The sequence below is a fragment of the Brassica napus genome, chromosome C9, assembly GCF_020379485.1.
Source record: "Brassica napus cultivar Da-Ae chromosome C9, Da-Ae, whole genome shotgun sequence".
NCBI classification, from domain to species: Eukaryota; Viridiplantae; Streptophyta; class Magnoliopsida; order Brassicales; family Brassicaceae; genus Brassica; species Brassica napus.
The window spans coordinates 32,807,068-32,833,530 of record NC_063452.1 but is presented as its reverse complement, the minus strand read 5'-3'; the positions used below and the strand labels follow the sequence as shown (position 1 = coordinate 32,833,530).

General features: G+C 39.6%; 1 protein-coding gene and 1 non-coding gene across 2 annotated transcripts; one reads left to right on the top strand and one right to left on the bottom strand.

Annotated features, from left to right (window-relative positions):
• Positions 1–6,404: 6,404 nt before the first annotated feature.
• LOC111204651 (WAT1-related protein At4g08300) lies at positions 6,405–10,786 on the top strand. Its single transcript, XM_022699837.2, has 7 exons — positions 6,405–6,752; positions 7,126–7,188; positions 8,573–8,689; positions 8,973–9,213; positions 9,885–10,043; positions 10,123–10,274; positions 10,358–10,786. Exons 1-7 carry the CDS (start codon positions 6,550–6,552, stop codon positions 10,542–10,544), a joined length of 1,122 nt encoding a protein of 373 aa, XP_022555558.1. The 5' UTR covers positions 6,405–6,549; the 3' UTR covers positions 10,545–10,786.
• A 2,990-nt stretch (positions 10,787–13,776) lies between these two features.
• LOC125593702 lies at positions 13,777–13,882 on the bottom strand. The gene has a single exon (XR_007329600.1). It is a non-coding gene; the product is annotated as a small nucleolar RNA R71 (small nucleolar RNA).
• Positions 13,883–26,463: the final 12,581 nt, after the last annotated feature.

Below are 26,463 nucleotides of genomic sequence, written 5' to 3'. Positions count from 1 at the left end.
AAAAATACACTCTGCCCCTAATATGTTGGCAAAGCTTATATAGTTAGGTTAAAACTCGTCAGGGGTAATCTTGTAAATAGGTGAAAACTTGGGCTCTAAGTTGGCTGAGACCAAACGGGCTTTCTGCGCGCTTATCTGTCGATCGATGTCAAGATGTGAACATCGATCTATTATTTCTCTTCAGTGTCGACCGATGGTCGTGCTCGATAGTCATCTCGGGTGTTTACTCCAAATATATACAAAATGCTCCAAAATCATCACTTTCCTCCAAATCACTCCTGATCCTATAAATATACTAAATAGACTCTATAATATAATAATAAGTAGTTAAAACACTTATAAACCATGGGTAAAAGTGGGTCAAATCCATTGTCTATCAACTTCCCCAGACATACCCTTTTGCTTGTCCTCAAGCAAAAAAAACAAGTAGTCTCTCTGAAAAAGGTTTGAAAACAGTACGGACTCACATAATTTTAAACTTAGAATCAACACCTTAAACAGTCCTAGTCCCAGAAGTACACTGTAACACCCGATCCCGGCCGACTAGGCCGCGGTCGATGCCTCACGTCGCTCAGTCCATACCTGGACCGAACCTCTAAAAATTTTGCCCTTTATTGAAAATATCGCCCATTGGCGAGGGCTAACTCAGATCCTAGCTCAAGACTACCTTAGTCATTCCCTAGCTAGATCTTTTCAACTTATGCACAGCGGAATAGTATCTACTTAACCATTGGTCTATAACCAATATAATACTTGTCTGGTCGAATCACCTCGGCTAATGGTTAGTATACTCAACTACCAGCTAGCTCCAAGGTCAATCCCAAACCCAAATCAAGGCATACAAATCTGAGGTTCCACTCCCCTAACCATTCTATCTAGATCAATGCAACATTGCTAGATCATACCTTTGCCACATCCACGGAGCTTGTTAGCTCATCGGCCCAGCTACTCTAGCTGAATGAACTCATAAACCAACTGATCGAGCTGTCACACTCGAACTAAGCTAGGACCGAGCTATAGCCAGCTGCCATATACTGCGTCCAGCTCCTTTACACACACAAAACAACTCCCTTAGGTACTTAGTCATTCAGCCAACCATCCCCACAGACATAAGTAACCCTTGAGAAGTCTTCAAACAGCTAAGGACATGCATCTGGCCCTTACCGGCTCATGCACTGTCCCACATCCTTTTTGCCTTATCAACTTATGATACCAAGTCCAGCTCATGGACTAACAATGCCCATCAGATCCTGAATCAATCAACCAACCACCCCACATGACTCAGAACTGATGAGTCTTCATACTTCCTAATCAGTCATGGAACCATGTCCCACTGAACCTGATTAGTGTTGCTCTTACCACCGGTGCATCCTTTGATCAATCAGATCAGACACCTTGATCCATCATCCAAGGATCAGGTCATCCATCCTTGCCCATGATCAGATCACACACGGCCTGCCTTACCAACACCAAGGTTGATAACCAGCAATTCCTTATGATCAATATCATAAGTGACAATATGTTCCAGCACACAAACATATGATCAGATATCCTAACACAAGGATCTGACCCCAATATGCCGTCAGGTGCAATTTCGACCGCAAGCAAACCTGCTCCAAAAATCGATTAAAATTCATGACAATTCATGATAAATCATAACTAAGAGAATGGTCCAATCAGATTTCCCAGAACCGGCCTCCATCCCATAGATCTCGGCCAAGATCAGCCAAACCGGCCCAAGGGACCATCTCTAAATCAATCCCTAAAAACTCATTAAGATTCATGATAATTCATGATAAATTTTAACTAAGAGAATGGTCAAGTCAGAATTCCAAGAACCGATCTCGATCCTATGGATCTTGACCTAGAACAGCCCCACCGGCCACCTTGACCATCTCGAAATCAATCAGATAAAAATCCCCAAATACCATGATAATTCATGATAATTCACCACTAAGAGGATTCCAAAGTCAGATCGCCATAAATCCATCAAGAAGTAGGAGATCCGGACTTAGCTGCCAAACCAAGGCCATGGAGGGTTCTTTTGAACCGGCCAAGCCATGATTCAGTGCTACTATGTCTAATCATCAATCTCAATCATAAGAAGAAGAAATAATATGATTAATAATCATAAAACAGAGTAAGGTGTAACTACAGGACCAGATCAGCCCATAGTGTACCAGACTATGTCCAATGGTCTGCAGTCCCCACCTGTTACCTCATCAGGGGCGTCCATGCTCCTCCTAGCATGCCTTCATCAAACCCTTATCACATACTTCCAGTATTGATATGATCTAACCATGGTTCGTGCCCATCACTCCTTCCATGGAACTTCCACGAAACCAGTTTCTATACTGCATCCATCTTCAAGGCTGTTCATGCCTTTGAGAGTGGAGTCAAGCCTTCCCCCTTCTCTCCCAACCAATTGCGTGTGTTCCCAAGACACAGAGGAAGCCTTAGACATGATCATCCATGATCAATCACCATCCAAAGGTCGTGCATCACTTCCCTCTTTGTTCCCCATGAAACTGCTTTCCACACCAATCTCCCTTTAAGGCTGCATTGGCCCTTGGGAATGGATTCCGGCCAACTCCCTCCTTTCCTCACCATTTGCGTGTGTTCACAGGCTCCAGATAAGGCTTTGGGTGTTGTAAACAATGATCAAAACCTTTCAGAGGGTCGTTCTCAACTTCCCCCTTGATCCGCCCCAAAACTGTCTCTTTATGGCCTTCACACCACCATGGGTCTTGGATTGCGAATCCGACCAACTCTCATTTTTTCTCTGTCTCTGAATGATATTTTCCACAGGGAGGGACAAAAATACAAGGAAGAAGTCGGATATAACTGCCCCCTTAACTGCCTGGATGACCAGTTACCCAAAGTGAGTCAAATGGGGCGGTTTTCCCTTTTTCCCGTAACCGCCGCCTAGTAACTGCCTCTTGGCGGTTTCTTCCCATTTTAAATTCACGTCCTGGGCCTTCCAAACCACCCCTGGACATGTCTAAAACAAGCCCAAAGTGATTGCCCACGCCCATGGTTCAACCACAAGAGCCCACCGGCCCATCGGTACACATGGGTCGTCCACAAGGCCCGGTCACTGTCTGGACCCGGTCCAACTGCCTAACACTTGAACACTCAGTACAGCTGAGTTGAGTTGACCCCCAGCTGAACCCATCTGAGTCAGCTAGTAGTTCAGATAGTGTGAGCTTACCAGTGAGTGTGGAGCTAACACACTCTACTTGAGCTCCAACCGAGCTTCGTCCAGCCGGTTGAGCTTCTTCCTTGCATCTCCTAGTTGTCATACTCTACGTGCAGCTAGTTTCCTTCATCTTATTGAATCCTTATAAGTCCCTTGGTCCATTTCCAGACCTAGATGTATTGGCTAAGACTCTCACGAAGAATAGAGATTTGGATCATTAGTTTTGTTTTAATTTAATCCTTATAAATGTAAAACATACATATAAGACATTGAAGATGAATTGGCTAAGACTCTCACGAAGAATAGAGATTTGGATCATTAGTTTTGTTTTAATTTAATTTATATTAGGTGTTGTATTTTTTATTTTGTGTCATGTGTTGGTTTCTATTTAGTATTTAATATTTATTATTTGGATTTTTTTAATATTTAAATTTTGAACAATATTATAGAAGTTATTCTATCACTATATTATTTTATAATTATTATTTTTATTTAGATCACGAGTTAGCTCATTTAACTCATGATCTAGATGATCTGAGTTCGAGTTTACGTATTGAAACTCATATAATAAATGAGCTGAGCTGAGCTAGCTCATGAAAGAGCCGAGCTCACTATGAGCTGAGCTGAGTTGAGCGAGTTAGCTCATTTTGGCTTTGTGTAAAATAAAATATTTCTACTAAAGGAGATTCTTCCATATTTTCGAATATGAAAGTCTCTAACTTAATTGTCTACTATGAACTAATAATATACGAGGGGCCCAAATCCTAAAACAAGGGATCGACCATTCGATACACAAATATTAGAGCTAAACGTTTAAAACTAATATTTATACACCACTTGTTGTAATTTGTACTTTAAAGATCAATAAACACTATGTTGATCTCTTTTCCTGCTCTTTTTGCTTTCTAATACGTTTCCGTAGTACCACAAACGCACCTGCATAATTTTACCCCAACAACCACTGCCATCTTTCATACACCTCAGCTTCATTTATTTACCGGCGGAAAGTGTCCAACTTAATTGTCGACTATGAACTAATAATATATGAGGGGCCCAAATCCTAAAACAAGGGATCGACCATTCGATACACAAATATTAGAGCTAAACGGCTAAAACTAAGATTTATACACCACTCGTTGTAATTTGTACTTTAAAGATCAATAAACACTACGTTGATCTCTTTTCCTGCTCTTTTTTGCTTGCTAATACGTTTCCGTAGTACCACAAACGCACCTGCATAATTTTACCCCAACAACCACTGCCATCTTTCATACACCTCAGCTTCATTTATTTACCAGCGGCAACCTTTATAGAGAGAAGCTAAAACCGGAAAAATAAATAAACAAATGTTATGAGAACTAATTATGTCCAAATCAATGTTATATTCTTAATTTTACTTTCAAAATTGGCTACTACACAACTAACCCTAAATTATATACGTGTTTTGCTAAAATTTTGTGCTAATAAATGACATATGGTTTTGAAGCGATTTTCAAATCTGGTATGGTTTGCATAAGTTTTAAAACATTGAGTGGTTTGGCTTGAAAAGTTTCATTTTGTGTAGTTCTTTAAAGAAACTCAATATTTGTGTGGGTGGAGCAATACATAAATTTTGTGTGGTTGGAAGGTTGAGACATGAAACTTTTAGTGGAAACGTGAATAGATCATCCAACTTATTTTGTGTTTAAGAAAGATTAGATGAATTTCACTCAGCTCATTGGAGAGAGAGAGAGAGAGAGAGAGAGAGAGAGAGAGAGAGAGAGAGAGAGAGAGAGAGAGAGAGAGAGAGAGAGAGAGAGAGAGAGAGAGAGAGAGAGAGAGAGAGAGAGAGAGAGAGAGAGAGAGAGAGAGAGAGAGAGAGATCTCTCTCGAGAGAGAGAGAGAGAGCTCTCTCTCTCTCTCTCTCTCTCTCTCTCTCTCCTCTCTCTCTCTCTCTCTCTCCTCTCTCTCTCTCTCTTCTCTCTCTCTTTCTCTCTCTCTTTCTCTCTCTTTCTCTTCTCTCTCTCTCTTCTCTCGCTCTCTCTTCTCTCTCTCCTCTCTCTCTCTCTCTCTCTCTCTCTTGAGATCTCTCTCTAGATCTCTCTTCTCTCTTTCTCTCTCTCTCTCTCTCTTCTCTTTTCTCTCTTCTCTTTTTCTCTTCCTCTCTCTCTCTCTTTCCTCGCTTCTCTCTCCTCTCTCTCTCTTTTCTCTTCTTCTCTTTCCTCTCTCTCTCCTCTTTCATTTCTCCTCGCTCTCTCTCTCTCTCTCTTCTCTCCCCCTCTCTCTCTCTCTCTCCTGCACTATATATATGTGTGTAACTTTATGTGTGTAACTTTAATTATATGTTAAATTTAACTCAAGAAAAAATATTACATCAGATACACCTTAGACTGAGCATTGAAAGCATATTAGTGAGTTTTCTCAAAAAAATCTTCAGAAACTAAAAAGCTATCTTCAGCTAAGTAATCTGCCTAACATCTAATGTAGAGGAATCCTGTTAAAATTATCCGTGACGGAACTGTACTATATATATATAGTACTTTAAGAATAAGGAATGGATGTCAAAAAAAAAAAGAATAAGGAATGACAGCTTTTGCATTGTGATTTTTTCAAGTGAGTTTTTATATGTAACATGTTATTTTTCAAGTAATTTTTTTTTAAGTGATTTTTTAAAGTTACAAAAACATGTTATTTTTCTCTACGAAATCTAATTTAGTAATAAGTTCTTCATTTATGCATGCCTAAATTATCAGTTTAGCGGTGTACAAATAATAAGATCTACATTATTTTGTTTTCATAAAATTTTATATTATACATACCAGTTATTTTAATTTCTAATTATTAATAATATTATAAATAATGCAATTATTTATTTTATTAATATTATAATTATCTAAACAGTTTAGAAAGTAATTATTAATGTTTTATAAAGGATAGCGTCTACCTAAACGGTCACCTAAACCCCTTTTTAGAACAATGATATAAATAATGTTTGTTCTATTTTTCTATTATGTTTGAAATTTTATATTCACACCTAATATTGTATCCATTTACGAAAATATTATCAACTGTATAATAACTCATCTTTGGAAAGCGAAAATAATAATATTACTCATATTTTGCATTATAATATTCGAGAAGATACGTAGCCGTATTACGATATATTGTTATTTTTCTTTTTATTCCAACTTTTGATGACTATAAGAAGGGCCATTTCCACTTGGTTTCTTCCTGCATCAAACAAGTAACTCTTCATTGTTCACCAAATATATTGTAACTAGAGAGAGAAACAAGATCCTCTATCTAGGATCATATACATACATACGTAAATAAATACATAAGTGTACGTATATCTCTCAAATAAAGAGAAAATGAAGGGAGGGGAGAAGCAATGTGGGAAAGTTGATAAACTGAAGCCAATAATAGCGATCATATCACTCCAATTCGGATATGCAGGCATGTACATCATAACTATGGTTTCCTTCAAGCATGGTATGAACCATTGGGTCCTTGCTACCTACCGACATGTTGTCGCTACAATCGTCATGGCTCCTTTTGCTCTCATTCTCGAAAGGTATTTATGTGTTATAATTGCGTGGTCTGCCCTCGAGTATTTTGAGGCTATACGAGACTATAAATATTGTCACCTTACGGATATGTATATAAAAACACGAAGTTGTTAAAACATTTCTAATTTCCACACAAATGTGTATCATGATAACTAACAAAGATCCACTCAATAAAAGAACCAATTTGTATTATTTTTCTCCCTGCAAAATTTTCATAATCAAAATTGTTTTTATATTTATGTTCTTCAATCGATTCCATATGGTTAAACCGTGTATGCATGGTTTGGTTATATGATCTAGAGCCATGAAAGCTATATATGATTGTAAGTGTCTCTATATTAATTAGTGATTTATATAACTATTATTTCCACTTTTCAGGAAAATAAGGCCTAAGATGACATGGCCATTGTTCCTTAGGATCCTTGCCCTCGGAATCCTAGAGTAAGCTCCGTATACAAAAACCTTTATCCTCTTTTCACGTAATAGCTTATGCAGAGATATATAATACTATAATTTGAATAATACGTTTATATAATACTATAATTTGAATAATACGTTTATATGATTGTAAGTGTCTCTATAACACAGCAACATACGTTTATATGATGTTGCTGTGTTTTCTTTCGTAAAGAAGTGATATTATTTTTCATTAAAAAATTCTACATTTGATTCTTATCCGTCTCAATCGATTAACTAAAAGGTTATACATAAACGAAGTTAAAATATTTATTATAAATGAATTTTGAACAAAAATGTATTGTTAATGGTTTATATATACGAGTGGGTAGATGATTTGCCCCTTAGATGAAGGCCACCATCTACGAAGATTACGGTGAATTTCTTTTGGCCGTTATAAACGTTTTAAGAAGTAAAAAACACACCTTGCTTTCTGCAAACCTTCGAGATTAGTCTGAACTAGGGGTGGGCACTTTACCCGATATCAGAAGTGGCATCCGAACCCGATCCAAAAAATTCGAACCGAAATCTGAACCGAAGTAGCAGAATATCCGAACGGATATTGAATTAGGAGAGATTGGATATCCGAACCCGAACGGATAATATCCAAACCCGAATGGATATCCAAAAATAACCGAACATATGTATAATTAACCTTATATTTATAATTTACATCTCTCATTTTATATAAAATATTTATATTGATACTACACATATTTTAAGTTCATATGATCTACGTACAATTACGGAAAAAATGATTTGCTATTCACTTAAAATGCATGTCAAGCTTTTTATTTCAAGAATTAACAAAAACTTACATCAAAAATTTAAAAACAATAACCAAATTAATGTCTTTTTAGTTTCAAAATGTTATGTCGAAATCTATTAACCATTCAATCTATTAAAAATAAAAAAATTAGTTAAGTGAAAGTTATATTTTTAAATACAAGAAATTTGAGAAATGAAAATTTAATTTTGTGTTTTCAAAATCTAAATATCCGAACTCGATCCGAAATAACCGAACCCGAACTAAAAATATCCGAACCCGACCCGAAGTACAGAAATACCCGAACGGGTTCTACACCTCCATACCGAAATATCCGAAAATCCGAAATACCCGATCCGAATCCGAAAGGATACCCGAACGCCCACCCTGAACTATATTGATTTAAACGAAAAAGAAAAAAATTGGTTGAATATTCATACTAAGAGATTCTAGTCGCGAATATTCTTTGATGAGATCATCACCCATTGCCGTCTTCTCATAGCTATGCGTATCTTTAAAGTGAATGATGAAAAATAAAAGCATATGATTAAAATATACAATAATAATAAATTGACAAGTTGTAAGTGTTGATTGTCTACTCAGACCGCTTATGGACCAGAACTTCTACTACATAGGGATGAAAGCCACATCAGCAACGTACAGTTCTGCCTTTGTTAATGCACTTCCCGCCGTCACCTTCATAATGGCCGTCATTTTCAGGTATTTTTCTTCTTATTACCAAAACCAAGCAAATAATCATTTTCTACTTTTATTACTTACTTTTACTCCGATTTTTGCGATGGGTGTCATTATAATATCCACTAGAAGTTCCTATCGTTTTGTACACAAATGGATTCGATTTTTACTAACAAAATGTTAATTCACAATTATATGCTTACTAAAAAAAATAAAAAAAAACTTTCGCAATTTTATGTTTACTAATTAACAAACAAGTTTTCACAATTTTATTGTTACTGATTATAGATCTACCTTATACAATCAGGTTAGAAACTGTGAATTTGAAGAAGATACGTAGTCTTGCAAAGGTGATTGGAACAGCAATAACGGTGGGTGGGGCAATGGTAATGACGTTATACAAAGGTCCAGCCATCGAGCTCATCAAGGCCGCTCATACATCTATTCATGGCGGATCCTCCTCAGAGACCACCGACCAACATTGGGTTACGGGAACATTAGCCGTGATGGGTAGCATCATCAGTTGGGCAGGTTTCTTCATTTTACAAGTAAGCAAACATTATTTACTTTTATTAAAACCCAAGTTTGTGTTTTGTATTTACATGTCCATATATACGTTTTCATATCATGATATTTTTATGGGCAATTCTCTCAAATAGTCTTTTTGAAATTTTGTCGGAAAAATAGATTTCAAAAACTAAAATGATCAAAATAACATTTTTTATTTTGAAAATTTTAAAATTTTTTATTTTTAAAAATTTAAAATCTTATCCCCAAAACCCCATTCCTCAACTCTAAACCCTAAACCCTAAACTCTAAACCCTAAACTCTAAACCCTAAACTCCATCCTTTAACTCTAAATCCTAATGTCTAAATTAATTAACCATAGGGATATAAGTGTATATTTATTTTTTTTGACAAAATATTTAAGTTTATTTTGATCATTTTTATTTTTAAAGTCTATATTTGTGACAAAAACAATTTTAGGTTTATCCCAGTGAATTTCTCTATTTTTAATCATTCTAATATAAAACAGAAAATAAAAAAAAAACTCGGTTTATTGGTCGAGTCTATGGATTGAGTCGCATTCCCATTTTGACCACAAAGTGTCCAGAAAAAAAGACAACTAGATTTTTGAAGTTATTTTATGTTTGGAAACATAAGATTTGCATGGGTATTGAAGAAAACATTAATACTGTAAATTTGGTAAAATTTTCAGTCATTCACATTGAAAAAATATCCGGCGGAGCTATCATTAGTGATGTGGATATGCGGCATGGGGACGATCTTAAACACCGCTGCTTCCCTGGTGATGGTTCGTGACCTTAGCGCATGGAAAATTGGTATGGACTCGGGCACGCTCGCAGCTGTTTACTCCGTAAGTTTTCCAGCATTTACGAATAATTACTAGTGTATGTACTCTGTGATAGTAAGTTAAATTTAATGGTTAATATCAGGGAGTGGTTTGTTCGGGAATGGCGTATTACATACAAAGCATTGTGATTAGAGAACGAGGCCCAGTATTTACGACGTCATTTAGTCCCATGTGCATGATCATCACTGCCTTCCTTGGCGCGTTAGTTTTGGCCGAAAAGATCCATCTCGGAAGGTTGATAATATGTCATTCATGATTTTACGAATGATCTTTTGATAAATCGTTTGTTAATTAGTCGTTTGATATGGTAAATGCAGTATAATCGGGGCGGTTTTCATCGTTTTTGGGCTATACAGCGTCGTTTGGGGAAAAGCTAAGGACGAAGTGATTTCGACGACGGAGGAGAAAATAGGAATGCAGGAGCTGCCGATCACCAGCATAATATCAACGGATGGTGGTGGTAATCCTTGTGCACATAACAAAGGTGTGACTAATAGTACTTGATTGGAACCCCCATGAAGCAATCAAAGAAACAAAAAGAAAAGTCAATTGCTCTCAATTTTTGAACACCAAATTTCCAAGAAGGGAAATTTCTCTATCTTTCTTTCTTGTATTGTTTTTATGTTATTTACGTTTCCAAGTTTGTTGGTGTTTATTTTAAATTTTATGGTTTATAATAACTAATGTGTTATCTTTTGTGCTTATGGAATCTCATTGGAAATGAAAACAATTTCAACTTGGTCAAATTACGAAAATAGACGTGCTTTAGTATTGAAGTAAAATGTCATCCGGTAGACGCCAGCTATAAGCTAATTACTAGATTTTGACCCGCGCTTTCAAAGCGCGGGTTTATTTTTGTTTTTTTTTTCAATTGACAAATATTTAGTAAATGTCACATTTTCATATATTTGTGTTTTATTTTATAAAAGACTTAAAAATTTTATCTTTATTTATCGTATTTCATTTTAAATGACTATTTATGTTAAAAAAATTAAACTTTATTTTTTTAATGAATTAAGTTGGTATAACTCTGATAAATTAATTTTATTATGGGGTTAATATTTTAATTAAAAAATTATATACTTTTAATAAAGATTTATACTTTTCAATAAAAAAATTCAATTATTTTTATGAATGCTTAAATTATATTAAGAAAAAAAAAATAATAATTAAGAATCGTTGAAAAAAAATTATTTGAACTTGGACTCAATGGTCCAAAGGAAAAAAAAAGGTGAGAATTGAATCTGATTTTTTAATAGGCCCAAATGGCCCAATAGAGATTTGATTTGGGCTGGATCCAAAAATAATGACCCAATATAGATTTGTTATTAATATTACTTAATTGCCCTTAATGAAACATGCAATGTTAGTGAAAGAAATATGCCCCTAAGGTAATTATGACAATAGGATCCTGCTTTAATAGTATAGATTGACAAGCATCTTTGAAAGCCTTTGAAAGTAGAGACGATGTCGAAGAGTTTGTTTGAATACTGAGAAAACTACGGATATGAATGGTAACCAAATAACGACGATGAATAATTCATTTTCTAATATTCTTAAAAAAAAAATCATCATTTATAATGAATAATTTTTTCTTCTCATTTTCTACCATTTTGTTTTGTAGAGAAATAAAGAATAAAATTCTTTCTTGTTAAATATGTGATGGAACAATCATTTTTTTTCATTCATTCAATTTTATTCTTCTACGTTCATTTCTTATTCGTTCTTCTTATTTTCAGAATGGTCACGAATCAGACCCTAAATGTTTATAGTTGACATGAATATTATTAAAATCGAATGAAACTTAATATTGGATTAGATTAATCTAGGTCATCTTCCATTCAAAGTATGAGCACGATTTGGAATTCACTAGCTGAAATAATCGCTTAAGAAGCGTTAGTTACTGGCCTAAATTAACGAGTAAAGATATTATTTTTTTTTCGTTGGCACACACACTCCAGTCCGTTTCTTGATAAACGTGTGATTCATAGGCTTTGCCTTTAGATAAGAGCAAATCACTTTTATGATAAAAAAACATATTGATTGTTAGAGCCGGTATGTACTCAAGATCCGGTCCGAACTTTCAACCCGAATACGATAAAGCCGAAAATCGATTATCATTCAGGCCCAAAATGTAAACATAGGCTTAGGAAGGTCAAGTCCCACCCGAGCTCAAGGAATCTAACACACCAAAGCTCGACAAGTCAACGTAAACGTACAAAAATTAAAGGTACTAAAAAACAATCATAAAATCACCTAATCTTTGCCGGAGATGCGTCACCGTTATGATCCGCCGGAAAGACCTATAAAAGGAGAAGAAAGAGCCAAAGAAACGGGAAAATAATGATTCCATATAGATAAAATATACTCTCTTGATATTCACACTCCATCGCTGACAAGCATCTTCTGTTCCCAATATCAATTTATCAATAAAACATCAATTTTCTTTAGTTGATCATAGCGTAGTGATGTGTTGTGTTTTCAACACATTAAAAATCGAAACTGATCAAACCAGAACCTAACGCTTGTTTAAAATCTGCGATACAGTGAAAGCTAGCATTTAGGATTTTGAGCATAGGGTGTTAGTAGGTTAATTCTAATATTGTGATTTGAGATCGAGACGTTGTTGTACTTTGTTTCCATGTCTTGTTTGTTGCATGATCATTACTGAAGAGAGATCCCTGAGAATAACCAGTGCACAACATTTGTTTTAATTATTTACAAACTCGTTTTGATTGCCTCCTGTTTGCTTGCTCTTGCTTATTTGAATTAAGAAACTGAAAACCAAACCAACAAATTTCTTTGATCGCTTTAGCTAGTAACTTGTTTGCTACTCTACGTGTGGTCATCGGTCCTTATGGATTCAATTATGCATTACGACTGTGTATTTCACTGTATACTTGCAGTTAGATAATCAGGTTAAAACCTAACATTTTCAAGTTTTTGGCGCCGTTGCTAGGGACCAATTGGTTAACTTAGAGTTAAACAACAATTTCAAATTATTGCATTTTCTTATATTTTGTTTAACATTCCTTGTTTTTCTTTGTTTGTGCTCTCCGGTATATGAGCAGATTTCATACTAGGAGTCAAAGATCATCAAATTTAATATCGTTGGAGTTGGAGTTTTGTCGCCTTGAGAGACGGAGGGAAAAAAAAACCTGCAACTGTTGAGGAAGTTGAAGAAATTGAAAAGATTGACATGGATGACAACCAGAACAACCAGTTTAAAGATAATCCTCGAAATCGGTAGGGTAACAACAATGGCCAGAATTTACTTCCTGTTGGTGGACAAAATGGCAACAATGCTGGTAACAATCAACATCTTGGTGTAGCTGCGAGACAACATGCTGCGAATTAGGGGATACCTAGGATGACACTTGCGTATTATGACACCCCTGATGCTTTCTACACAGATCGTGACGGGATTCGCCCACCTCCTATTGAGAGGAGAGACTTTGAGATCAATACTGGTCTCACTAATTTGGTACATCATAACCAGTTTCATGGGCTTCCTTCTGAGAACGCAATGCATCAGTTGGAGCATTTTGAGCGACTGTGCAACACCAACATGCATAATGGAGTTCCTGAGGGTGCTTTGAAGTGCAGACTGTTCGCTTTCTCCTTGATTGAAATGGCTGTCGAATGGTTGAAGTCTTTAGCACCAGGTTCTCTTACTACTTGGGAGGAGACAAAGGCTGCTTTTTTGGGACACCTCTTTACTAAGTCGAGGTCTACATATCTGAAGAGTAAGATTTGAAAGTTTCAACAGTTTGGTTCTGAGAGTTTTCATGAGGGTTGGGAGCGTTTGAAGGAGTACACGCGGATTACCCCCACCATGATTACACTGATGTGAACTTACTGAATAACTTCTATCATGGGGTCAATGAGAACCATCAGAATGCCATGGACACTGCTAGTAGTGACGACTTCATAACCAAGACAGTGGAAGAAGCTTACATCTTGATAGACAACCTGTCATCTAGTCAAGCAAATCGCAGGTCAGAGTTAGATAGAGTCAAGAAAAATTATGGGTATGATTCTCAGAAGATTGAAGAGCTGAATGCCGACATTGAGATGCTTATGAAGAGAGATCGGAAGTCAGTTAATGTCGTGGGAGATCAGAGTGATCAGATTAACCAGGAGCTTACTGCTGATGATTCAGATCTGCAAGCTGATGTGAAATTCATTGGTGGTCAGGGGATCTACCAGCAATCAAAACTTTGGAAACCAACAAAATCAGAAAGTTTTGAACCTAGGTTTTCAGAATAAAAATCAGTTCGAGGGAAACAATTCTGGTTTTCAGAAGAAGAAATAGTACAACAATTTCCAGAATCAAGGGGTTGCATCATCTTCTCAGTCTTCTCAAGAAAGTGAGATCAAGCAGATGCTGCAGATGGTGATAGAGGGTCAGAAAAAAGCACTTCATACATCAATAACAAGGTTGACAGTTTCTATGGAGAGTTGAATGGGAAATTTGAAACTTTGAAAACCCATACGAAGTTATTGGAAACAGAAGTTGCTCAAACCTCATCAAACGACATAGCACCTTCTGGCACTCTACCAGGGAAATCAGAGGTGAACCCCGGAGCCCATTGCATTGTTATCTCGATTTTAGAGAGTGGGAATACTGAAGAAGTTGCATATGATGGATCGATAGATCCTGGTCCTATGGTACCGAAAAATGCTCAAGTTTCTGGATTTGAGCGAGTATTTGTACCAAGAACCCCACGCTTTGCTGTGCCACATCATCTGAAAGAGTCTATCAGTGAAAGGACTTTGGCTTGATTCCATAAAAGGGGTAAAAAGAATTGCTCCTACTATGTCGTTTAAAGATGCTTGGAGTAGGTAACATCTAATCAGTTCTTCACCAACACTAGAGAAACAAGGGAGGAGATTGAAGAGCTGTACATCAAGTGAATGCACCGTTGTCGCTTAAGAAGCTTTCTAAGTTGGAAGACCCTTGAAAGTTTATAGTTTCATGCTCTATATTTGGAGCGGAGTTCCCTGATTATTTATGTGACACTGGTTCAGCGGTTAGTCTTATGTCTAAGGACATTGCTGAGAGACTAGGCCTTCAGATAGAGCCACCAAAGCTGACCGTAGAGTTTGCAGATGTGAGAACCAAAATTCATACCGTCGATTTCCGTTAAATTAAAAAAGTTTTGAAAAACCTAAATGTCCCAGAGGTCCCAGATCTCTGTGAAAACACACGAATACGAAAAAGATATAGATAATAGAAATATCGATTGAGATTTCACAGTGGCGTTTTATTGATTGATAAGAATAGAGTTACAGGATATCACCAAAAACTGGATGGATTGAGAACTGCTAACAAAGAGAATCGCAAAACAGAAGTGAATAAAACGTTCTACGTATGAACTTGCTCGTCTAGCCACCTAAGTCCTAATTTCTTCTACGTTAACAGGAAATCTCTCGGTCTTAATTTTTGGATCCCGGCGCTCCTTGCTCCAGCTCTAGTTATATAGGTCTTGAAGGTCGGTTGCCCCTTTTTACCTTTTTCCTTTTGGCCCAAGTCTATCTCTTTGCGGGAATATTTCATTTTTCTCGATCTTCTTAATTATGCTTGGATATTTCACATTTATCTTCTCCTATGAGTAAAAGATAATTCACATTTATCTTCTCCTATGAGTAAAAGATAAACCATTATTGTAATCTTGGTCTTATTCTCGTCTAAAATCGCAAGTGGGCCTCTGGCTACGTTTTAGACCCCCTATGGGCCGTTTTCACAACTTTGAGCGTTTTTACGATTTCTTTGAGATATCGCATTTGGTACGACGCCAGTTTTATAAAGAGTTTAAATCAATCGTATAGTTAAGGCATCTGGTGTTTAAGTTAACCATTACCGTTTTATACAATCAGTTTGAACTTATACGAGAAAACAAGTTTTTGCGGTTTTCATCGTAAAGTTTCAACGATGACTCCAATCGAGTGAAACAAGAGAAAGTAATATACCATGGATTTTACCACTTTTAGACCATGGTATATGTGTTTTTTATAGACTATTATATGTATTTGGGGTATGTTTTAGAGTGTTTTCAGGTTCATGTACGTTTTGGAGAACTTTGGTGATTTTGGAGTCTTTTAAGGTGCATAACTGCACAGACGAGTCAAATGTTTATCTATATATGGCGACCTTCCCACGGTGAGATTGAGCTGATATTTTCACACAAGATAGAAAATCCAATAGACCATATCGAAGCACTTGAGGACTTTGTGTCAAACATCAAGGTGCACAGAGTCTCTGAACACTACCTATTCTGTAAGCTCTTCCTGCACTCTCTTGCTGGAGATGCGACTTACTGGCTGAAATAATTGCAGCCACGATCTTTGACTTGCTGGAGTGATATCAGAAGTGCCTTCCTCAAGAACTTCTTCGATGATGCACAAAAGATCTATAATTTTTTTCCAAGGCACTACTGAAGATTTTAAGGCTTCTTGGGTAAGATTCAGAGCCTACCAGCGAGACTGCCCACACCATGGTTTTTCCAAGATTCAGCTACTTAATATTTTCTTCAGAGGTCTCGATTGGACATACCAATCGACCTTGGATGCTGCGAATCATGGGAACTTCAAAACTAGGAGCTCTGAAGAAGCTACGAGGCTCATTGAAAATGTGGCGACTAGCACTAGTGCCAAGAAGACTGATCTAGAAAGGAGGAAGATGGCCGAGAATTTGAATGGAGATCGGATATCTAAAGTGAAAGCAACATCAGATTCAGTTCATGCTTTCGTAATTGGAAAGGAGCAAGTTAAATTCACCGATGAGAGTCCAGTCTTTTCAAGTGAATGAGATGAAGAAGAGAATGTAGACCTCATCGATGAGACCAGCTTTCGTGAACAGAGATTTGTTGATCAGCAGAGAAACATGAGCTTTACAAGAGGCTACGAGGAAGCACATACTCACGAAGTCATAGTGGAATTTATAATGGGAGAAGTTTTGAAAGGCCAGCAGAAGATGAGTGTGAATGAGGATGTAAGATTGGATTCCATGTATTCTAATTTAGATAAGAAGTTTGAAGTTTTCAGTGCTCATGTCAAGAAAGTGGATAGCAAAGTTGCACATAACACTTGGCTTGTCATAAGTGAAGAAGGATTCTTTCCTGGAAAAACTGACACTAATCCAAGACATCTGGTTAATGTCGTTACATTGAGAAGTGGAAGACAACTCACCCCACATATGAGAAAATAAATGCTGGAATTAGATCGAGCTGAAATGTTAGAAGAAGTGCAACCCGATCTTGATGAAAAGGAAGTCGAATTGCTGATTGATGAGAGTATCAATCGACAACAACTTGAAAGTGTCGATCGACACCGTGTCCATCCGGATCCCCAACCGTTTAAGTCATTCAAACCAGCTGTATCAAGAATATATAGACCCAAGACTCCATTCCCTCCCACCCAAATGAAAGCGAAACGAGAACTTGAAAAAGCTATATGCAAGAAAGCATTCAACAAGATAATTGTCGGGCTGCCACTCAGTGACGCCAAACAAATTTCTCTTCCAATCAAAAAGTACGTTAAAGATATGGCGCTGGAGGTTTTCGACCAACGGAACAGAATGTGTGATGGTTTCTGAACAAGTAAGCGCTATGATTCATGAAAGAATCTCAGTGTTTGGGTCAAAATCGGTCACGACGAAATCAACGTCAGAAAACTTCCAGAGAAATGTCCTCTTTCAAAAGAAGATGTAAAATTCAAAAGAATAGAGACGTGTGAAAACCCAAAATCAAGTTCGTAACAATTCCGAAAAGGATTCACACGATAAGTATTCGAGAAAGGTTACACAAAGCCTCGGACAACAGATTCCGAACAGCGAAACACCCATGGTCCAACTCGCCGAAGGGGCGAGCTGGACCGGATACACCGACCAACTCGCCAACTCTAAAACAAGTGACACACTAAATAACTACCCGGCATAACAGAGAGTCTCACTCAAATCTCTATGCAATCACCAACTACACTACATGCAATGCATATGAACCGGCATAAGAGAGTTTTACTCAAATCTACATGCTACACAACACCATAACATATGCAACTACAAAACTAACAATGCATGCATGTAATCTAACCACTTAACAACACAATGCATATAAATCATGGTATCACCCCTAGATGACCAATTAACAACACATAAAAGCCTTCTACCATCTCTTCACTCACTTAGAAATTTTATCATTTTTAGCCATTTTCTTTCTGAAGAACAAACCATAAGATCGACTGAGAGAGAAGGCACAGGGGGTTTCTAAATTTCTAAAACTAAACCTAAGGGTCCTATTTATAGCCAAAGAGTGGGGTGGGAGCACTTGACATATGTAGTTCCACTTGTGACCAAAATACACTCCAAAAGCTCCTTTGCATGAAAGTACACTGAATCAAATCATTTACGTCCCATCTTCTAGAAGTTAAACCACCTTCCCATCTAGGCTCATCTTCTAGAACTTAAATCATTTATGTCCCATCTTCTAGATATTAAACCAAAAATCAGAACGAAACTTGATTCCCAAGTTTAGTTTCCACCTCACCACCTTTTCGCTCCAAAATGGCCTTTAAGCTTAACACATGTGAAACCTACTTCTTAGGCTTGTATCCCTTGCTCCTGTAGACCTCAGTATGTAGGGGAAGAACCACTGCATGGACGTTTTCGTGCCTGACAATTTCCCATTAGTCTTCTCCTCCCTTAACCAAACCGCAAAAATGGCCCATTTTGACACTTTCGGGTCTTTAATCCTCTAATCTGTTTTCCTTGTGCTCCAGCCCAATCCAATACTTCCCCTGAGTCCTAAATAAAGCTTAGATGTCGTGGGTTTCATGTAGAAAAGCCTTTCTTCAGCCCATAGCTCCGATTACAAATCGTAGTCCATTTCGGTAACAAATGGTATCTCCATGTCTTCTTGCTCTCTAAATGTCTTTTGCCCCTGATTTCTTCACCATAAAATCCCTTGATTTATTCCACATCATTTCCAGGATTGAAGGAAGTTGGTCCCCTCCACGTGGCATGCTCCTATTGGTTGCTCGGATGGGTTATATGGACCAATGGGGTTCTTTCTCTCTCCTTTGACTTTAGTTGACTTTGACATCTGAGTTGACCATTTCCAAAAGTTGAGGAAATGTGTAAAACATTCCTTTGAACTCCTTTCCCATGTTTGCACAACTCCTTTTGGCTTTCTTTGCCCTCAACTAGCTTGTTTCGACCATATAGGCCAAAACCGTCTTCCTCCAGACCATCTTGGTCTTCCTCCGGACCATCTTGGTCTTCCTCCGGACCATCTTGGTTTTGTCTTGACCAAACTCTCAAATATGTATTCAAATACCTTAAATAAGGTTCCTAGATTGACTCCCTAACTCCTGGATTCATAGTAGCCACCTTCGTCTTCTGACCGTTACCAAACCTCTGCATAGACCATCTTTGAAACCTCTACCGACCATCTCCTTATGGGCCCATCCAAACTTGATCCTGATTCGACAAAATATCTTCCACTACCCCGACTTGATGATTGAGATTGATTCTTACTTGAATTGTCGACTTTGGATTTTCTCCATGCTCGACCACGACTCTTTCGTAGCTCAGATTCTATCTCTGCGATCCAATCTGATTTTTGCTCGACCGTTCTCCAAAACTACTAGACCGAACCTCTAGTCATAACTCTATATAGCATAATACTCCAAATGTTGGTCGATCCTAAGTCGTTTACTTTGCGTTGACTTGATGCCATAGACCAGGGGTATTACATTCTCCCCTCCTTAAATGAATTCGTCCCCGAATTCACAAGGTACTTCTATCTTCTGTTGCCACCTTCTGATTTTTTCTTCGGCTTCCTTGATATGTTCCTTGGTTCTAAGTAGTCGATGTCACTATCTGCTTCTACCATCCGCTTCTTCCTTTTACTACTGATGCCACCATTTGATATTAAACTTTTCTACCACCATTTACTCACATCACAACTGCAGCTTGTTATGCGATCAACTCCATAATTTCTTTACTTGGAATTTCCATTCTTGTCTCCCCTCCTTGGAAACAACTTCATCTTGATCATCGGCACCATATTACCTCTTTGTTTGTCTTTCATCTTCAACTCCTTTCATCCTCCTCTGATCTTACACCTGATGAGGCTTTATCTTCTATTCTCGTCACATTCTTTCTCTTGGCTTCACACGGTTTGGGCTTCACCATTAGACTTCTTTGGATTGGTCTTCCACTTGACATCTTTTCTCTGACTCTTCGGCTTTTTGTTCTTCAATAACTTTGACTCCTTGAGGGATCACCATTCCAAATACACCATACACTCTCTAGTCTTCACGCTTCCATTATTGTCTCGGTTGCTTCTTCACTAGCTCGACCACTGATTGATTTGATCTTGCACACTCGCTGCTGGTCTTTACCGTGGTCGCCTCTGGTTCTAGATTTTCTTCATGCACGCACAAGTCTTCTTGAGTACACCTTGGCAGGGTTCATGTCCTTCCGACACCACACCCACTTACAACACATCACATAGCTATAAATAAGGGCAGGCTTCCTAAACTCTAGGGTTCGCTCTATCCTAAACAAAAACAAGGTTTCCTAAAGCGAAGCTTAACTATCTCAACATAGCAAGGTCTACACACTAAACAACATTTGCTACCCGGACACACAGTCCTCAATGCCACAACAAAGAAGGTTGCACACTCAACACAACAACAAAACAAAACAACAGCCACAACACGCAAAGAGAAGGATCACTACCCACTTACCTTAGCTCCCACGAGCTTAACGACGAGGGTTCCTATAATGGCCACGGTTTCTACGGTTTGATCCTCCCGTTGCAGATGAGGCCGATCGAGTAGGGCTGGCAGGGGGAACGACGGAGATGGGTACGGCTCGGATCACGCTGGTCATTGGAAAATCTGCAACGAAGTGTCCACGAGTTTCACACGAGCTGCAGATCAGGTAAGTATTCAAGTCTGGCTGACTCCTAATCCTGGTGCATGCCCCATTATGATGGTCACCTGCTCCACACACATTGCATTCCTTCCCGGTTGGAATGTCGCGGGAGTCTTTAACATTTGATGCTGGTCCTCCACTAGTACCTCCTTTTCCCACTTGTCCTCCTAGAGCTCCACTTGTTCTGGTCATCCCATTATGAGTACCTTCCATCATCTGAACTCCCCTTTCGGTCTATTGTTGAACTTCCATGTCTACATCCCTTGCTTCTGTTCCGGGATTGGTTGGTGATGACTCCATTGGCATTGGCGAGTAATGGTACTCGTAGTATGGGTCAAAGGATTGCCCAATAATTTCCAAGCTAAAATCGATAGATCCTCCAAGTGAGAACGCTGGACTCAAAGCTGGCATTGGGATCCATGGACTGGTCTCTCGGGAACTGATGTCGATAATGTTGACGGCCAATGTGCTGTCTGATGAGATCTGTGGGAACCAAAATTCGCACTGTTGATTTCCGTTTAAATTAGGAAAGTAGGAGAACCCTAGTTTTCCAGAGGTCTCGGATATCTGCTAATACCACACGCCAAGCAATCAGAACACGAAACGAGAAAATTAATAAAATAAAAAATCGAAAAAGAGAGCAAGATAGTTCTTATTTCGAATCTGTGTTTGAGCGTTTACAACAAGGTAAGTGGCTGGGCTACGAGAGCTGTCGGCGAGATTCCTAGTTCTAAAACCCTAAAACGGCAAAAACCTAATTGAGTCGCAGCTCGAATAACAAAAACGGAAAATTGCCTAAAATCGCTCTAAGTGCTAAGTTTTTGTCAAAAAAGTTCTCCCTTTTGCCTCACGCCTAGGACTCCTTATATACTCGCTCCTAGGTCGGTTTACGCTTTTCCTCTTCTGCCCTTAAGCCGTCATAGCTTAAAAATGGAGATATTCCATTTTTCTCGATCTTCGTAATTATCTTCGAAAACTTCGTATTTATCCGCGGAAACTTGACATTTATCTTTCCTTGCGAACCAAGCATAAACCGTCCTACAATTTATGGGCTTTTGGTTAAGAAATCGTAAGTGAGCTTCGAGTCACGTCTTAGGTCTCTTTGGGCCGTATTTTGACTCGAAATGTTTATTACGGCTTATTTCGATAAAAACGAACTTTCCGCAGTTTTTATCGTAAAGTGCGATTGTTGACTTCAAATGACGAGAAACATGAAATGGGCTTGCCACGGTCTTCGGGAGATAGCATTAAAGAGTAGACGAGAATGCAGGGATTCATGTCGTAACGATGTTTTAAGAAAGCACGGTTGCTACGTAGCGACCGAGCCGTGTACGTGCTCGGTCGCTACGTGGCGACCGAGCTTCGGTGAGAGCTCGGTCGCTACGTAGCGACCGAGCTTCGGTGAGAGCTCGGTCGCTACGTAGCGACCAGCTTGTGCGCTGGTTGCTACGCGGCAACTTTGTTCGAGTCTTTCTTCGATTTTTCGTGAATGAGTTTTCTCCGCAAGATTCTTCGTAAAAATAAATCTTTTTCGAAGATTTATTTTTCGAAAAAACGTTCTTGCTTAGTTTTTACGTACATTCGAATGTTAACTTCTTCGTAACCGTTTTTGACCCCAACAGTTAGCCCCCCAGCTCGTTAGAATTGTGGATCGCGATGAGATTCTAGCGCGCGGTTTGGCGAATTAGGCAAGATAGGCGTATTGGACGAAGTTCACATTCAGAATTCCGTGGAGGAACGTCAACGAGAAAATACATAAATATTATAATAATCCTAAGCTCATACTTATGTAAGTAGTGAGTCGCCATCTTTCATTTCTCTCAGATCTTCCTTTCCTTCCCAAATCCTCTCTAGCTATCAAGATGTCTTCTTCCCAAGGTGACAAGAGAAGTTTTGACGTTGATATGAGCGAGGCCACCTCCCAAGCTTCGGTTCCGGCTTCCTCCGTCGAGGCACCAGCTTGCGTCGCCGGGTACCTTTCCTTCCGAGAGAAACTGGCTCGCCACAAAGCCGAAAAGGAACCAGTTTGAGCTGACACCGAGCTACCGTCCTCTTCTGCTCTGGCCGTTACTCCGGATCATGGTGATGAGGTTCAGGCTCGGGAGAACGCAGGAACTCAAGTTGATACGAGCGTTCCGTATGTTCCGGACGCTTCGGTTCAGCCCACTGGGTCGTCTACGACTCCGATCTTTGTCGAGGACAAAGAGAAGGCCGCCGAGTCCATGCCTCCTCCCCCGGCTAGGAAAGAAATCATCCTGGCGCCGCGTGCTCCCAGTACCGCTCCGGTCGTTCAGCCTAAGGGCCGGAAGAGGAAGTTCATCAAGGGCGGTGACGGGGAATCTTCGCAGCGAGGAGGCTCGAATCTGGAGTCGGGGCTCCGCGGAAAGGTTTGTCCCTCACCTTGGATTTCCATTTTTTTGGCCTTGCTTGGTTTCCTATCTCTAAGTCTTCTCTTGCCTCGCAGTTCGTGTCGCTGATCGATGGAATGATCAGCGAGTGCGGTTCTGAGGCCAGTCGTCTTGCGAGAGATCTGACGGAGATGCAAGGAAAATGGTTAGAAACTGAAGCCATGCTGAAAGCTATCAAGGATTCTCATTCCGCTAAGGTGTCTAAGCTCGAGGCCGAGATCAGGGTGCTCGAGAGGGACCTTGGGAAGACGGCGAGCTCTCTGCTTAAGGAGAAGAAGGCTAGAAAGGCCAAGTCTTCGGAGGTTCGCTGATTTCAGCGTCAGATTGAGAGTGGCGAAGGATTGACGAGTCGCAGGATCGAAGAGGCCAAGCTCGTTTGACGAAGATCTCCGATTTTCTAGGCTCCCTTGAGTGCATCCGCGGCAGGGACTTGGCCTTATCGACTGTCGAGGGCGGGATAGCCGTAGTCCGGGCCCTTCAGAGCGAGACTCCTCCATCCTTAGAGGCCGAAGAGGCCAGGCTGTCCGATTGCAAGGGAGACTCGGCGGCCGCGGACAGGGATTTCGATCTCGTCCTGGCTGACCTGAGATCCGCGTGTCTTCTTCCGACGTGTTCGGAAGACTCAGAGGGGAAATATCCCGTGGTCGGGGAAAATGGAGGCGACGCGGCCCCGAGCTTGGACGCGGCGATGGATGAAGAGGGGGCATAGGTTACAGATGATAGTAATGGTTATGATCTCTTGCGAGAGATTTTTTTTTGTGTTTATGTTTTGGCCTTATATGGCCTTATTTCATGTTTCGGGACTGGCCGTTTGTGGCTTTGAATCCTTGACGCTTTGCGGCTTTTTTTTATGAAAGGATAATCAATTTGCGTTTTCGCGAGTTAGTGTAAGGAATGGAAGGAAGACAATGAGTTGTCGTCTCATATCCTTCTTCGATGTGAAAAGCTTTGTTCGCGATCTGTTTCGAGAGTTTTTCTGCGAGATCCTGATTTCGCGGGATATCTGGAGACGTTGAATATAAACACATAGGCATGTTTTAGGATCTCGTATCTTTTTGATACCATGCCTTGAGATGTTAGAGACCAGTGCGCTGGGTTTAGGGCAAGACCTAGGTTTACTTTCGGTTTTAAGATTTATGCGGTGACTAACCGGCTATCGATTTATCTGTTGCGATTTTAACCTGATTCGTACCGAGTCAAAGTCCACGATAGGTTCTCGGCTTATACGACTTGTCTGATACGAATCGAGCCTCTCTCCAGAGACAATTTTTAAGCCAACTGGAAGTGCTAGACCAAAATTTCGTATTTCTTTTATAGCGCTATTATCCTTGTGTCGGATGTACGAGGGTCATCTTCGTGAGATGGCCACGTTTGTTTAGGACGTTTAAGAGTTCGATGTGATCAGCAACGAACTTGGTGGTAGATATTGCTGTTTGGGTCTTTTCGAAGAATATGTGTTTTGCTGAGATGATAATGCGTATATTGTTTTTCGTGACGAGGGTTTCGTTTTGTCAGTAGGGAAACAACTCTTTAGGCGGTTTTTTGCGACGTCTCGCAGTGCCGAAGGTTGATTTTTTCCCTAACGACTGGTTTATTTTCGAGTTTTTTCAGGACTCGAATAAAATATGCGAATGAAGATGATTCGCTCGGTTAAAAAGTTACAGAAATATCGAGGGTGTGGTCAGATATTTTGAAATTGAGAGTATATGTACCCACTTCCCCCCTTTTTAGTGAGGGCGGACAGCTGAATTCATCTTTCGACAAACTGCCTACATACTCTTTATGGAGATCAAGCCGTCTCGTAGTTCGGTAGTTGTAAAGTGGCCCGTTTAGTGATAGTATTTTTTGAGATGCATTGCGTTCCAGGTTCTAAGAATTTTTACGCCTTGCGTGTTGGCTATCTCGTAGGAACCTAGTCGAACGACTTTTACGATCTTGTAGGGTCCTTCCCAGTTTGCTCCAAGTTTTCCCGCGTTTCGCTCGACGGTGTTTTGGAAGACTTTGCGAAGGACCAACTCTCCTTCGTTGAATCTACGATTCCGTACGTTGGAATTATAATATTTTGCGGCTGCGTGTTGGTAATTTTGGATTCGAACGAGTGATCGGTCCCGGCGCTCGTTAAGGAGATCAAGATCGTCTAAGAGCAAGGTGTTATTAAGCTCTTCTCGTTTGGGTAGTAATCTTCTTCGAACACCAGGGAACTTGACTTCTCCAGGAATCATGCATTTCGTTCCGTATACGAGAGCGAAAGGCATTTCTCCCGTTGCTGGCCTCGGGGTGGTGCGATGTGACCTGAGGACTCCCTCGAGTTCATCGGCCCACCTGCCTTTTTTAGCCTCTAGGCGTTTCTTAAGTCCGTCAAGAATGGTCTTATTGATTGTCTCGGCTTGTCCGTTGCATTGCGGATACCTGGGAGTTGACTTGTTTAGTCGTATCTTCCATTTTTCGCAAAATGCCTCAAATCGGGTGTAGATGAACTGAGATCCGTTATCGGTTACGATCTCGTAAGGAACTCCATGTCTACCGATGATGTTTTTCCATACGAAATTTTCAACTTGGACATCTTTTATAGTTGCGTATGAGTCTGCCTCTACCCATTTTGAGAAGAAATCGGTGAGGACTAAGAGGAAACACTTTTGCTTTGAATTGTGAAGAGGTCCGACGATGTCCATGGCCCAGCGCATGAAGGGATACGGTGACGTAATGGAGGAAAGAACTTCTGCTGGTTGTCGGTTGGTTGGAGCATGCCTTTGGCATTTTCGTGCGAATTTCTCACAATCTCTGATCATCGTTGGCCAGTAGTATCCATGGCGTTTGATTTCACTGCTAGTGACCTTCCACCAGAATGGTTTCCGCAGGACCCATAATGAACTTCCTCCATAACGTTTCTCGCCTTCTCTCATTCCAGACACGTCATGAGTGGTCCGAAAAATCTCCATTTGTAAATTTTGCCGTCGATCGTTATGTAACGCGAGGCCTACGTTTGGATTTTGCGGGCCGCCCATTTTTCGGGAGGTAATTTTCCGTCGGTGATGTAGGCTCGAATCGTTTGCAGCCATGGGGTATCATAGCC